The sequence below is a fragment of the Molossus molossus genome, unplaced genomic scaffold (assembly GCF_014108415.1).
Source record: "Molossus molossus isolate mMolMol1 unplaced genomic scaffold, mMolMol1.p scaffold_m16_p_10, whole genome shotgun sequence".
NCBI lineage: Eukaryota > Metazoa > Chordata > Mammalia > Chiroptera > Molossidae > Molossus > Molossus molossus.
Genome location: NW_023425345.1, coordinates 74818984 through 74833318, shown reverse-complemented (window position 1 = coordinate 74833318; position 14335 = coordinate 74818984). Strand labels below are relative to the sequence as shown.

Below are 14335 nucleotides of genomic sequence, written 5' to 3'. Positions count from 1 at the left end.
GTGTGTACCTGGATTGCAGGTTTGATCACCAGCCTTGGTTGGGGTCGTGTGGGAGGCAACCAATTGATGTTTCTCTTCTCATTCTCTCCCTCCCCTTCTCTCCCTTCCACTCTATCTTAAAAAAAAAAAAAAAAAAAAATCAATGAAAAAAAAATCCTCCAGTGCTGGTGCAGCTCAATGGTTGAGTATCAACCCATGCACCAAGAGGTCGCCGGCTCGATTCCCGGTCAGGACATATGCCCAAGTTGTGGGCCTGATCCCCAGTGGGGGACATGGAGGAGGTGTCCAATCACTGTTTTCTCTCATGGATGTTTCTATCTCTTTCTCCCTCTCCTTCCTCTCTCTAAAATCAATAAAGATTAAAAAAAAAAAATTTTTTTAATTCATCATATAGTGGTATTCAACTGTTAGTTAATAACAAAGGCTTCCATTTTTATTTTATTTATTTATTTTAAATGTTTTTATTGATTTTTCAGTGAGAGAGAGGAAGGGAGAGAGTGAAAGAAATATCAATGTGAGGGAGAAACATTGATTGGCTGCCTCCTGCACGTCCCCACTGGGGATTGAGCCGGCAACCTAGGTATGTGCCCTGACCGAGAATTGAACCAGGACCTCTCAGTCCATGCATGGGACAAAGCTCAATCCACATTGAAAAGAAAAAAAAAAAAAGTTAAATGATTTTTAGGGAGAGGGAAAGAAAGATTGATGGTGCAACAATACTGATCAGCTGCCTCCTGCATGCCCCTTACTGGGGATCGAGTCCTCTGTATAATATGTTTTCCCCCTATACATATATAACTATGAGTTTATAAGTTATAGACAGTAAGAGACTAACAACAATAACTAATAATAAAATAATTATAACAATATACTGTAATAAAAGTTATGTGAATGTGGTCTGTCTCTCAAAATATTTTATTGTGCTATACTCACCTTTTCACTTAAACAAAGCATTTTACGTCTTCTCTTTGGCATATCCAAATTGTCAGCATCACTACTCTTTACATTTTGGGACCATTATTAAGTTAAATGAGGTTTTACTTGAACGTGCAAGCACTGCGATACCTCAGCTGTGGATCTGATAAGCCAGGTGCCTGGTTACTAAGTGATTAACTGGTGGATACATACACTGGACAAAGGAAAGATTCACATCCCAGTGGGAGGCAGTAGGACAGTGTGAGATTTAAAACTTATGGAATTGTTGATTTCTGGAATTTTCCATTCAGTATTTTTGGACCATGGTTAACTGAAACCATGGAAAGCAAAACCAGGGAGAGGTGCTGGGTAGTATAATTGGTTGTTTTTCAAAAGCAGTGTTGATCTTTTTGTTGCAACTCAGCGATCTTCTCATAGAAAGCTGTTTCTCTTTGGGGAAAAAACCCTATTTCTAAACATAGAAATAGTAAGGGATATAGCCTTCTTTTTTTAAGTTGATTTTTTAAAAATGTTTTTACTGATTTTTAGCCCTGGCTGGTTTGGTTCAGTGGTTAGAGCGTCAGCCTGCGGTCCAGAGAGACCCGGGTTCAGTTCCTGCTAAAGGCACGTACCTCAGTTGCAGTTTGTCTCCAGCCCTGGTTGGGTCGTGTGGGTGGCAGCCACTCGACGTGTACCTTTCACATCGATGTTTCTCTCTTCCCCCCTCTCTCCATCCTACGCTATCTGAACAAAAAATGAGAAAATGTCCTTGGGTGAGGATTAAAAAAAAAAAAAAGTTTTTTTATTGATTTTAGAGAGAGAAAGGGAGAGACAGAAACATCGAAGAGAGAAAAACATCTATCAGCTGCCTCCTGCATGGCCCCAACTGGGGATCAAGCCCACACCCAGGCATGTGCCCTGACCAGGAATCAACTGGCAACCTCCTGTTGCAAAGGTCAACGCTCAATCACTGAGCCACACCAGACCAGCTTTTAAAAATTGATTTTAGAGAGAGGAAGAGGGAGAGAGAACGCGCAAGAGAGAACAAGAAAAAGAGAGAAACACTGATCAGTTACCTCCTGCACCCGCCCCGAACCTACAACCTGGTCATGTGTCCTTGACCAGGAATTGAACTGGCAACCGCCTGGTGCTCAGCAGAGCCACACCAGCCAGAGCAAAGCTTCCATTTTTTTTAAGCACTTACAATAACAGGTACTGTGCTAAATATATTATTTGCACTTTTTTATTTTCTTATAATAATTCTGTAAGGTAACATATCCTTCATTTTACAAATGAAGAAACAGGGTTGGCCAAGTCAAGTCACTTACGCAAGGTTACCCACTTAGCTAACAAGTGTCATCTAGCTTAAATAATTAACTCATGACCACTTTTGTTTCACCTATACCACTTTCCCCTCTCACTTCTCAATTATTTTGAGCTAATGCCAGACATCATATACAGGGTGAGGTAAAATTAGGTTTACAGTGGTGAGTATGGGAAACAGTTTATTCTTGTATTATTATTATTTATTAAGTATTGTATTATTTTTCACAAACCTGGGTTGCAGATTCTATTCCTGGCCCTGGTCGAGGTTGTGTGAGAGTCAACCAATCGATGTGTCCCCACACCCAACCCAAATACCTTCCACTCTAAAAATTAATGGAAAAATAGCCTCAGGTGAGGATTAACAAAAAACAAAACCAAAAGAAACATCTATGAGGGAAACATTGATTGGCTGCCTCCACGCCTTCTACTGGGGACTGAGCCTGTAACCTGGGCAGGTGCCCTGGTACATGGAAGGATGCTCAACCAACTGAGTCACACAGGCCAGGTTCTGAAGTGAAAAGAATCAATTTAAGTTTCCTCTTACACTCTCCTTTATTTTTATTTTTCAAAAATTTTATTGAATTTATTGGGGGGACACTGGTTAACAAAATTATACAGGTTTCAAAAATATATATACAGGTTTCAGGTGCACAATTCCACAACACATCATTTGTACACTGTATTGTGTGTTTACCACCCCGTATCTTTTAAAATTTACAATTATTTGTGGAAAATCAGATAATTTCTTCTGTAGAATTTCTCTTAGATTATGTTGTGATGCCATTTAACATGTTCCTCTGTCCACTCTATTTCCTATGAACTGAAAGTTAGAACTAGAGGCTGGAGTAGATTCAAGTTCAATTCTTTTTTTCTTTATTGATTTTAGAGAGAGAGAGGAAGGGAGAAGGAGAGATAGAAACATCAATGAGAGAGAACATCAACTGGCTGCCTCCTGCATGCTCCCCACTGGCGATTTGGCCCACAACCTGGGCATGTGCCCTGACCAGGAATTGAACCGGCGACCTCTTGGTGTATGGGTCGACACTCAACCACTGGGTGACACCAGCCAGGCTCAGGTTCAGTTTTTATTAAGACTATTTGATAATTTTATTGTGTTCATTTATTTAAAAAAAAAAATACTATTTGGTCATTTCTCTTTTTTGATATTAATAGCTTGCTCAACTTTTTTTTTCCTCCTTTTTTTGGTTTGTTACTGATTTGAGAAAGAGAGGAAGTGAGAGAGAGAGAGAAACATCGAATGGCTGCCTCCAGCATGGCCCCCACTGGGGATCTGGCCCACAACCTGGGCATGTGTCCTGACCGGGAATCAAACGGGCAATCTGTTGGTACATGAGTTGATGCTCAACCGTAGTCCACACTGGCTGGACTAGCTTTCTCAACTTTCATGTTTCAATTTTATCTTCACAAAGGGATTTTAAATTCCTTTAGGGAAGGGACAGGATTTTAGTGTTTTTACTTTTTAAAAATTTATTGATTGATTTGAGAGAGGAAAGGAGAAAGACATCTATTTGTTGTTCCACTTATTTAGGCATTCATTGGTTTATTCTTATATGTGCCCTGACCAGGGATCAAACCCACAATCTTGATTTATTGGGCATGATGCTCTAACTAACTGAGCTACCTGACAAGGGCTTTATTTTATTTTATTTTATTTTTTATCCAAGGACATTTTCCATTTTTATCCGAGGACATTTTCCATTTTTTGTTCAGGTAGAGTGGGAGGGAGAGAGAGAAACATCGACGTGAAAGGGACATATCAAGTGGCTGCCACCCGCATGACCCAACCAGGGCCAGGGACAAACTGCAACCGAGGTACATGCCCTTAGTGGGAACCGAACCCGGGTCTCTTGGGACCACAGGCCGACGCTCTAACCGCTGAGCCAAACCGGCCAGGGCTTTTTTTTCTTTAAATAACTTGAAAAAAATTCTGCTTTCATCCACAATTCCATGTACCTAAAAAGCATGGAGTAAATACTTGCTGATTGATGTTACATTGTGCTATCTCATCAAGCTAATTGGTTAAAAGCTCCTACAAGAAGCCATGAAGTGTTAGTAAGTTCTGTTGGTGCTAAGAGAAAATTTATAGTAACTAGCCTAATTGAATTAATCCCTATGAAGTCATCTATACTCAATTACTCAATGAATTTTGTCAAGGCCGCCAGAATTCAGTGAAAATACTGCCAAAATAAAAGCTATTTTAAGCAAGAAATACTTAGTTAACACTTCTGCAAATTCTCAGATTACTTACATGATAATCATACCGTTGACTATAGCTCCTTGCAGATTTACATCCCTCAAGAAGTTAAGTTACTTCCAGAAGACAAGCAGTTCTTTTTTTTTTTTAATTCCTCACCCTGAGGATATTTTTCTATTTATCATCAGATAAAGTGGGAGGGAGAGAGAGAGAAAGACAGACAGAGAGAAACATCAACGTGATAGAGCCACATCGACTAGATGCTTCCTGCACAACTGGACCAGGGCTGGGGAAAAACCATAGCCGAGGTGTGTGCCCTTGACTGGAATCAAAACCGAGAGTCAGTCTGTGGGCCGATGTTCTAATGGCTGAACCAAACTGGCCAGGGCAAAGACAGGCAGTCCTGCCAAGAACAGGATTTTGGGCTAGGCAAACTGGTATCTGTAGAATATACTAACTTTCAAAATAATTTGGAAAGTATGAATGGCCACATCATAAAGAAATTACAAAAATGAGACTGTTTCTACTAGTGAGGATGAAGTTCATAAAGCAACAAGTATCAGAACAGGTATGACAGTGTCAAATCCTTACTCTGGTTTTTGTAGTGGTCAACGCTGTACAGTTAAGAAGATTTTTTTTAAAAAAGCCTGGCAGAGAACTCCTGCTCATTCATTCATTCTTTTTTTTTTTTTTTTTGGTACGTGCCCCTAGCTGCTAGGGCCTAGCAGGAACTGAACCCGGGACTCTCTGGTCCGTAGGCCGACGCTCCAACCACTGAGCCAAACCGGCCAGGGCTCATTCACTCTTTAATAAACAAAGACTGGATTGCTATGTAGTACTTGCACCAATGCATTCTTCATTTATAAAGCCTTGGAAAAAGACATTAAAACATGCTGCAATCACAATTGTCTGGAATAAAGGTAACAAAATTGACCATAACCATCATCGTGAGCCACCATCTCTATTGCTAGGAAAATTCTGGCCAAGTATTTAGCTATCAATAATTATTTTATTATTATTATTTTTTAATCCTCACCCGAGGACACTTCTCCATTTTTTTTGTTCAGATGGAGTGGGAGAGAGGGAGAGAGGGAGGGAGGGAGGGAGGGAAGGGGAGAGAGAGGGGGGGAGAGAGAGAGAGAGAGAGAGAGAGAGAGAAACATCAACGTGAAAGGGACACATCGAGTGGTCGCCACCTGCACAACCCAATCAGGGCTGGGGACAAACCTTAACCGAGGTATGTGTCCCTAGCAGGAACCGAACCTGGGTCTCTCTGGACCGCAGGCCAATGCTCCAACCACTGAGCCAAACCGGCCAGGGCTTGAATAGCTTTTTTTTTTTTTTTTAATCCTCACCGGAGGACATTTTTCCATTTTTTGTTCAGGTAGAGTGGGAGGGAGAGAGAGGAACAGAGAGAGAGAAAGAGAAACATCAATGTGAAAGGAACACATCGAGTGGCTGCCACCCGCACAACCGACCAGGGCCGGGGACAAACTGCAACCAAGGTACGCGCCCTTAGCGGGAACCGAACCCGGGCCTCTCAGGACCACAGGCCGACGCTCCAACCGCTGAACCAAACCGGCCAGGGCTTGAATAGCATTTTTTTTTTTTTAATCCTCACCCGAGGACATTTTTCCATTTTTTGTTCAGGTAGAGTGGGAGGGAGAGAGAGGAACAGAGAGAGAGAGAGAAACATCGATGTGAAAGGAACACATCGAGTGGCTGCCACCCGCACAACCGACCAGGGCCGGGGACAAACTGCAACCGAGGTACGCGCCCCCAGTGGGAACCGAACCCGGGTCTCTCAGGACCGCAGGCTGACGCTCTAACCGCTGAGCCAAACCGGCCAGGGCTTGAATAGCATTTTTAAAAAGAAAAATGAGGAAGGAGAACTGACCTGGGGTTGTAAACACACAATACAATATACAGATGATATATCTGTAGAACTGTATATCTGGAATCTATATAATTTTATTAACCAAAGTTATGCCAATAAATGTAATTTAAAAAAAAGAAAAAAAAGAACAAAAGGCAATATATTCAGGTTATACAGCCTTCTGAACCTACTGATGTGCAACTATAAATGATTTAAGTGCCCTGGCCAGTTTGGCTCAGTGGTTAGTGTGTCAGCCTGTGGTCCAGAGAGACCCAGGTTCGGTTCCCGCTAAGGGCACGTACCTCAGTTGCAGTTTGTCCCTGGCCCTGGTTGGTTGTGCGGGTGGCAGCCACTTGATGTGTCCCTTTCACATCAATGTTTCTCTCTCTCTTTCCCTCCCTCCCATTCTATCTGAACAAAAAATGGAAAAATGTCCTCAGGTGAGGATTAAAAAAAAAAAGATTTAAGAAACATTTGTAACAAAAATTAATTAATAAAAAATAAATAAACTTAAAGAAAAAGACTTAAGTGCTTGTAAATGTGTACATTCTACACCATTCCAATACCCTCCTTCTCAATGCCAAACAGACTAATACCAATTTCAAACTCCCCCTCCCTCCTTCCTCCAACAGCAAACATAATTCTCTATACACACTTGGCACCAAATAAATATTGACCAACCAAATGAAGCAGGATCTGCCAAAATCCCAAGGGGATTTCATCAGACCAGTGGACTACAGTATGACCCACAGACCATTCTGTGCCTTGCATCGAATTTTTTCAGGTCTTCTTGGTGGCTGGCATCTCATGGTCAATATCATTTAATATATCTGTTTTGCAAAAGAGAACTCTTGTGTTCCTATATAACTTGTCTTTGAATAAGAAACAAAAGAAAATGAGATGTCCTCTTGTAAACCTAGCCAGAATTGTATTTTACCCAGTGTTTATGAGTATGAAGGATAATGGAAAGAGGATGGAAGGAATTAGATACTATGCACTGTGACAAGGCACAACAATTTTCTACTACAACCACAGAGTACAAACATTTCATTTTCAGAAAATAAAGCTCAGGATCCTGGTTCCTACTTTTGGGATACTAAATACCCTCCCACTCCTTGAGTGGGCTAGTCCAGAACTGTGGTTAATTGGCATTAGTCCTCCCAACATGTTGCCTGAATTGCCCTTCTCCCCCAACTTGTACGATTTCTCAAGGTTCTCCTTATTTGAAGAGGAGGAGGAGATGGGACTGTTTGAGGTTACTGTGAGACTACACTGTGAACTCTTCCTCAGGGACCCTGTAGTTAAGTCATATCCTTTTCTTTTTCTTTTAAAATTTTAAAAATTGATTTGAGAGAGAGAAAGGAAGGGGGAGCGTGAAAGAGAAACATCAATTTGTTGTTCCACGTATCTATGCATTCATTGGTTGCTTCTTGTATGTTGCCCTGACCAGGGATCGAACACACAACCTTGGCCTATTGGGACAACATTCTAATCAACAGCTATCTGGCCAGGGCGAAGTCACATACTTTTCAATGTTCCAACAGCCCTGTGTACATATTACAGCAGGGTTTTACTGAATTACACACACATACACACACTTTTTTTTTTTTTTTTTACAAGTACACCATCCTAACCAAACCAACAACTTTGGGGATAGAAAGCATGCTCCATATACCTTGGTAATCCCAAAGACTGACAAAAAGCAAGCCACAATAAAAATATGTTATATATACAATAAAGGTTAAAAATATATATATGTTAAATACATTTCTGGCATAATTCAGCATAAATTTTCCTCAAGATTCTATACTCTTATTTTTCCTTCACATTTAATTCTTTTGACTCCCCACCACACATCAATCACCATACCAAAATTTCCTACCTCCCAGTACTTGGTTCTGTTGATACCCTCTGCATATGCTCGAGCAAAGTTGCTTTCACTATTGAGGGCTGTAATGGCTGCACTGAGCTGAGACATGGGGTGTAGATTGGTGGGAAAGTTGTCCAGCATGGTGACCACGTGGGAAGGCAGAGCTGCCCTCTTTGCCCACTCTTTTGAGAGCCAAGATACCTGTGGAAAAGGAGATACTGCTCAAACTAGGCAAGGAAAAAGAAGAGAAAAAGACAGTGACATCTGAGTAAAGAAAATACAAGAGAGCTCTGGCCAGTTTGGCTCAGCGGTTAGAGCATCAGCCTGCAGTCCAGAGAGAACCAGGTTCGGTTCCCGCTAAGGGCACATACTTCGGTTGTAGTTTGTCCCCGGCTCTGGCTGGGTCATGCGGGTGGCAACCACTTGATGTGTTCCTTTCACGTCGATGTTTCTCTCTCTCCCTCCCACTCTATCTGAACAAAATATGGAAAAATGTCCTCGGGTGAGGATTAAAAAGAAACAAACAAACAAAAAAGAAAATACAAGAGAATTAAATCCAAACCACTTATGCAGTAGAACTCTGTTCTGAGTGCTTCCCTTCACTGTACATATCTATAAACTACCACCAACAGCCAGATCAGGATTAAGTGTAGGAGATTATAGAAAGTCAAAGAAGTGGAATGAGGAAGGCCAATGTCCTTCTGCTTTACCTGTTCTTCTGTTGGGATTTTTCCAGTTACCAGCAGCCAAAATAAGCCCTCTGGCAGGGGTTCTTCCCCACCTTTAGCCTTGGGCAGCAGTTTTTGGCATTCCGGGATACTGTAGCCACGGAAACGGATGCCCTTGAAGGAGAAGAGTAAGAATTACAATTTAAATTTATTAGCCTGGAAATCACATAGCTCACTGGTCCTAGTCTTATCAGACATTTCGACAGATTAGAGTAGAATTTTTTTTTTTTTTTTTATCCTCACCCGAGGACATTTTTCCATCTTTTGTACAGATAGAGTGGGAGAGAGAGAGGAAGGGAGAGAGAGAGAGAGAAACATCTATGTGAAGAGACACATCGAGTGGCTGCTACCCGCACGACCACCAGGGCCGGGGACAAACTGCAACCGAAGTACGTGCCCTTAGCGGGAACGGAACCTGGGTCTTTCCGGACCGCAGGCCGACGCTCTAACCGCTGAGCCAAACCGGCCAGGGCTAGAGTAGAATTTTTAAAACTTAAATCTTCACATAATTTACTACTGCTTTGTACTTTTAGTTTTTACTAGTTGATTTATTAAAAAGGTAAACTTATTTTTGTTATTACATATATACCTATTTTCAACCTTCCAAAATATGAAGGCAGGTGCTTTATTTTGTTCTCCTACCCTCAGTGGTCTAAACCACAGTGTGCACAATAGTCAGTAAACATAAAAATTATTAGTGATTAACATGAGGGTCTCTTACCTCATCAGGATCAAGAACTGATGTTTCATATACCAATCCCTTCATGCCTCTCATGCCACCATACATCTAAAGAAAAGAAGAGGATGTAACCAATGGTCAGAATGATTCAGACTAGAGATTGTTAGTGCTTTGTGGGATCTGAGAGAGTCGTTTACCTGACTTGCAAGACTTCATTTGGGGGAAGAAGATTTCTGAGGAGTTAACTTATTAATATGAACTTTACAAGGGATACTGCTAACATTGAAAATAAAATTTTTAAATTGAGAAATCTCTATCTTCATTTGATGGTTTTACCTCTGTTTGCTTCCTTTTTTATTGAAATTTTATTTTTTTCTCCTGCCCACTGTTACCCCCTTATTCCCACTAACCAGAGTAACAGAATGAGATTTTTACAGGGCAAAGAGACAGAGACCAATGGTTAAACACTGCTGTGGAATTACCATCTGAGGTGCTTAGACTCTAGAGGAGAAGCTATCCTAAAGCTGTTCTAGAGGGCCTGGTCAGTACAACATCAAGTCAAAGACAGAAAGCCCTGACCCCAAAAGCTATGGGGAAGGAAACAGGGATAAAAACTTTATTCATCCCTCCCATAGGTGAATTAGGTTAGGCTCAACTATTAAATCTGTAGAAAATAACAGTCTAATTTCTAATAAACACCATTAAACACCAACATTTCCTTGTATGGAACAAATGCTTCTAAATAGTCAGTGAAAAGAATGGTACTTTTGTTGAAGAACATTACAGAGCTATTTTTAGGGCCAAAACCCCATAACCCTTACCATGTCCACAGTGATTTGGCCCACTACTGTCTTGCCATGTTGCTGCCTGAAGGTCTTAATTCTGGCCTGCTCCTTAGGTATCAGGTCAGCCAATACATCTTTCAAATTCTAAAAAGAGAAATGGAGAGGCCAAGTGATGGTCAAAATGTTGATTATATTTCCTGTAAAACAGGCATATGAAGACTGATTTCTAGAACTTGGCTTTCTCTATCTGCCAGGGAAGACTGGTCAACTATTCTGTACAGATGAGTAAAGAAAATACAAGAGAGCCCTTCCCAATACACCAAGATTGTGGGTTCGATCCCCGGTCAGGGCACATACAAGTATCAACCAATGAACATAAAAATAAGTGGAGAAACAAATCAACATCTCTCTCTCCCTCGACGGGGGGTGGGGGGAAGAATCGACAATTAGATAGAAGAAATAGGGAGTTGTATTAATGGGCACAGAATTTCAATTTGGGAACATGAAAAAGTTCTGGAGATAGATAGTGGTGATGGCTGCACAATAATGAACTTACTGCTACTGAATTAATAAACTTAAAAATGGTTCAAATAGTAATTTTTTTTTTTACCCTCACCCAAGGACATTTTTGCATTTATCTTCAGACAGAGTGGGAGGGAAAGAGGAAGGAAGAGAGAGAGAGAGAGAAACATCAATGTGTGAGAGAGACACATCGAGTGGCTGCCACCCACGAGACCCCAACTGGGGCTGGGGACAAACTGCAACCGAGGTATGTGCCCTTAGGGGAACTGAACCTGGTACTCTGTGGTCCGCGGGCTGACGCTCTAATCGCTGAGCCAAACCGGCCAGGGTTAAAATAGTAAATTTTATGGTATGTATATTTTACCATTTTTAAAAAAGATTATGCAAAAATATTTGATATTATCATCTCACTACATTATTGACTAAATTAGTTCTTAAGATAGTAATATTAATAGTTTACAATAACAAACACCTCCAGAAGATACTCTGAATAAAGATGAGTCTGAGCCAAACCACCCCCCATCACTATCCCACAGTGAGGTGGCCTCAATGATTCGCAGTCTTTTTCCCCAAAACTTACTGTGGAGGAAGCACTAGCATGCCGTGCAGCAAGAACAAGACAGGATGCGTTCTGCAAAGAAAACACAAAAATTTATGTAATAGTTACTCCTCCCCTCTATGCATTAACAAGGAGTGACAGTGACTCAACCTGTCTTCATCTTAGCCTCTAAGGACAGTTTGACATAAGAAAACTATAAAAGGCCCCGAATAGCTTGGAATGAGTTACCAAGCTGGAGGCAGCAGTTGGTTTAACTCTGCTTCTTGCATCCAGAGCTTCACTAACTTTCCCTGAAGACAGACTCTCTCCCAACATCTAGGTTCCAGGGCTGAGCTTTGTTAGGCACAAAGGAAAGGTCAGAAAGGCTGTTGTTACAGAGTACCCAGTCCGTCCCAACCTAGCTGGTAATAGTTCTGAGTGGCTGTGAGAAAATTAAATGAGGAAACTTATCAATTAATTAACCCTGCAGGTAAGATCTCTCCAGTAACTAGTCTTCTGGCAACACTTCAACCTCTCCTGTCCGTCTAGGAGAGCCCACAGGCAAAGTTCGACTTTCAGAACACTACCTCAAATGCTCCTGGAAAAAGCACAAAGAAAAGAGCTACGAGCCCTGGCCGGTTTGGCTCAGCGGTTAGAGCATCGGCCTGCGGTCCGGAGAGACCCGGGTTCGGTTCCCGCTAAGGACACGTACTTCGGGTGCAGTTTGTCCCCGGCCCTGGTTGGTTGTGCGGGTGGCAGCCACTCGATGTGTCCCTTTCACGTCGATGTTTCTCTCTCTCTCTCTTCCTCTCTCTCCCTCCCACTCTATCTATACAAAAAATGGAAAAATGTCCTCGGGTGAGGATAAAAAAAAAAAAATTAAAAAAGAAAAGATCTACGAAGTAGCAACTGACGGAAGACTATTCAACAATAGCAATGGAAACTAGAAAATGGGAAAACTTTCAAAGTGCTGAGAATAATTAAGCTAGAATTGTGTACCCAGGTGAGAAAGTATCTTAAAAGATGAGAAATGAAGACATTCCAGACAAACAAAAGCTAAAAGTTTATTGCCTATACACCTAACTACACCCAAAATAAATTTTAAAGATATATTTCTAGAAGAAAATTATCCAGAAAGATAGACCTGAGATTCAAGAAGGCTATTATCTGCCCTGGCCAGTGTGGCTCAGTTTGGTTGGACCCTTGTCCCATACTCCAACAGGTTGTGGGTCTGCTTCCCAGTCAGGGAACATACCCAGGTTGCGGGTTCAGGGTGCGTGTGGGAGGTAACTGATCAGTTTTCTCTCTCACATTGATGTTTCTCTCTCTCCCTAAGATCGATTAAATCAATCAATCAATCAATCAATCAATCAATCAAAGAAGGCTATATCCCTTACTACAAAGGCAAACAGTGTAGCTAGCCTATTTCTATGTTTAGAAATAGGGTTTTTTCCTCAAAGAGAAACAGCTTTCTATGAGATCACTGAGTTGCAACAAAAAGTTCAACACTGCTTTTAGTTTACTCTTTTTTCTTTTTTTATCCTCACCCGAGGATATTTTTCCATTTTTTGTACAGATAGAGTGGGAGGGAGAGGAAGAGAGAGAGAGAGAGAGAGAGAGAGAGAGAGAGACATCACTGTGAAAAGGACACATTGAGTGGCTATCACCCGCATGACCAACCAGGGCCCGGGACAAACTGCAACCAAAGTTCGTGCCCTCAGCGGGAATCAAACCCAGGTCTCTCTGGACTGCAGGCTGATGCTCTAACCACTGAGCAAAGCCTGCCAGAGCAACAATTCCAGGCAGGCAACGATTCCATAAGTTTTAAATCTTGTACTGTCTTGCTGCATCCCACTGGGATGTGACTCTTTCCTTTGTCCAGTATATGTATCCACACTGTATGCTCCCATTAGTTAATCACTTAGTAGCCAGCCAGCTGGGTTATCAGATCCACAGTTGAGGTATCGCAGTGCTTGCACGTTCAAGTAAAACCTCATTTAACTTAATAATGGTCCCAAAATGTAAAGAGTAGTGATGCTGACAATTTGGATATGCCAAAGAGAAGCTGTAAAGTGCTTTGTTTAATGAAAAGGTGAGTATAGCACAGTATTTTGAGAGACCAGATTCATATTAATTTTATTACAGTATATTGTTATAACTGTCTTATTATTAGCTATTGTTGTTAATCTCTTACTGTCACTAATTTATAAACTCATAGATATGTATGTATAGAGAAAAAACCTAGTATACATAGGGCTTGCTACTATTTGTGGTTTTGGAACGTAACCCCTTTGGACAAGGGGTGATTACTGTACTAACTAGCTGTAAGGGCTTAGACAAGATTAACTTTTCTGCACAAGGTTATTTAAGGTAAAATGAGATAGTCAAAGTAAGCCCTAGTTTCCTTATCTATAATGTGGTGCTAATACCCAATACAAAACCCACAGGGTTATTTTGTGATAAAACGGATGGGAAAGCACTTTGCAAACTAAAAGGATTATAAACACATGAATAATCCTGAAGCAAGTCCACCCTTTTTCCTTTTGCCAAAAGGCCAGAAACACCTTTTGTAGTCAACTATCGCCTTAGTGCCCAGTTGTGCTGAAAATCATTTGAAGCAGTGATACTGTATAAATTTCCAAAAGCTACATACCTAGGATGAGGGTTTGTAGATTTTATTTTATTTTTTATTTTATTTTTTTTATCCTCACCCGAGGACATTTTTCCATTTTTTGTTCAGATAGAGCAGGAGGGAGAGAGAGAGAGAGAGAAACATCGATGTGAAGGGACACATCGAGTGGCTGCCACCCGCACGACCAACCAGGGCCGGGGACAAACTGCAACCGAGGTACGTGCCCTTAGCGGGAACCGAACCCGGGTC

General features: G+C 41.3%; 2 protein-coding genes across 2 annotated transcripts in view; both read right to left on the bottom strand.

Annotated features, from left to right (window-relative positions):
• Positions 1-14335, bottom strand: part of CS (citrate synthase) — a 33241-nt gene that overhangs the window by 4852 nt on the left and 14054 nt on the right. Inside the window, exons 2-6 of the mRNA XM_036251635.1 lie at positions 11497-11547; positions 10431-10538; positions 9652-9717; positions 8913-9044; positions 8215-8403 (exon numbers count right to left, since the gene is read on the bottom strand). Coding sequence (XP_036107528.1) covers positions 8215-8403; positions 8913-9044; positions 9652-9717; positions 10431-10538; positions 11497-11547 — 546 coding nt within the window. The remainder of the gene's footprint in view (positions 1-8214; positions 8404-8912; positions 9045-9651; positions 9718-10430; positions 10539-11496; positions 11548-14335) is intronic.
• CNPY2 (canopy FGF signaling regulator 2) overlaps positions 10490-14335 on the bottom strand; it is a 29211-nt gene continuing 25365 nt past the window's right edge. The window contains exons 7-8 of the transcript XR_004958306.1: positions 11497-11547; positions 10490-10538 (exon numbers count right to left, since the gene is read on the bottom strand). The gene's annotated coding sequence lies outside the window, so the exon portion shown is untranslated. The remainder of the gene's footprint in view (positions 10539-11496; positions 11548-14335) is intronic.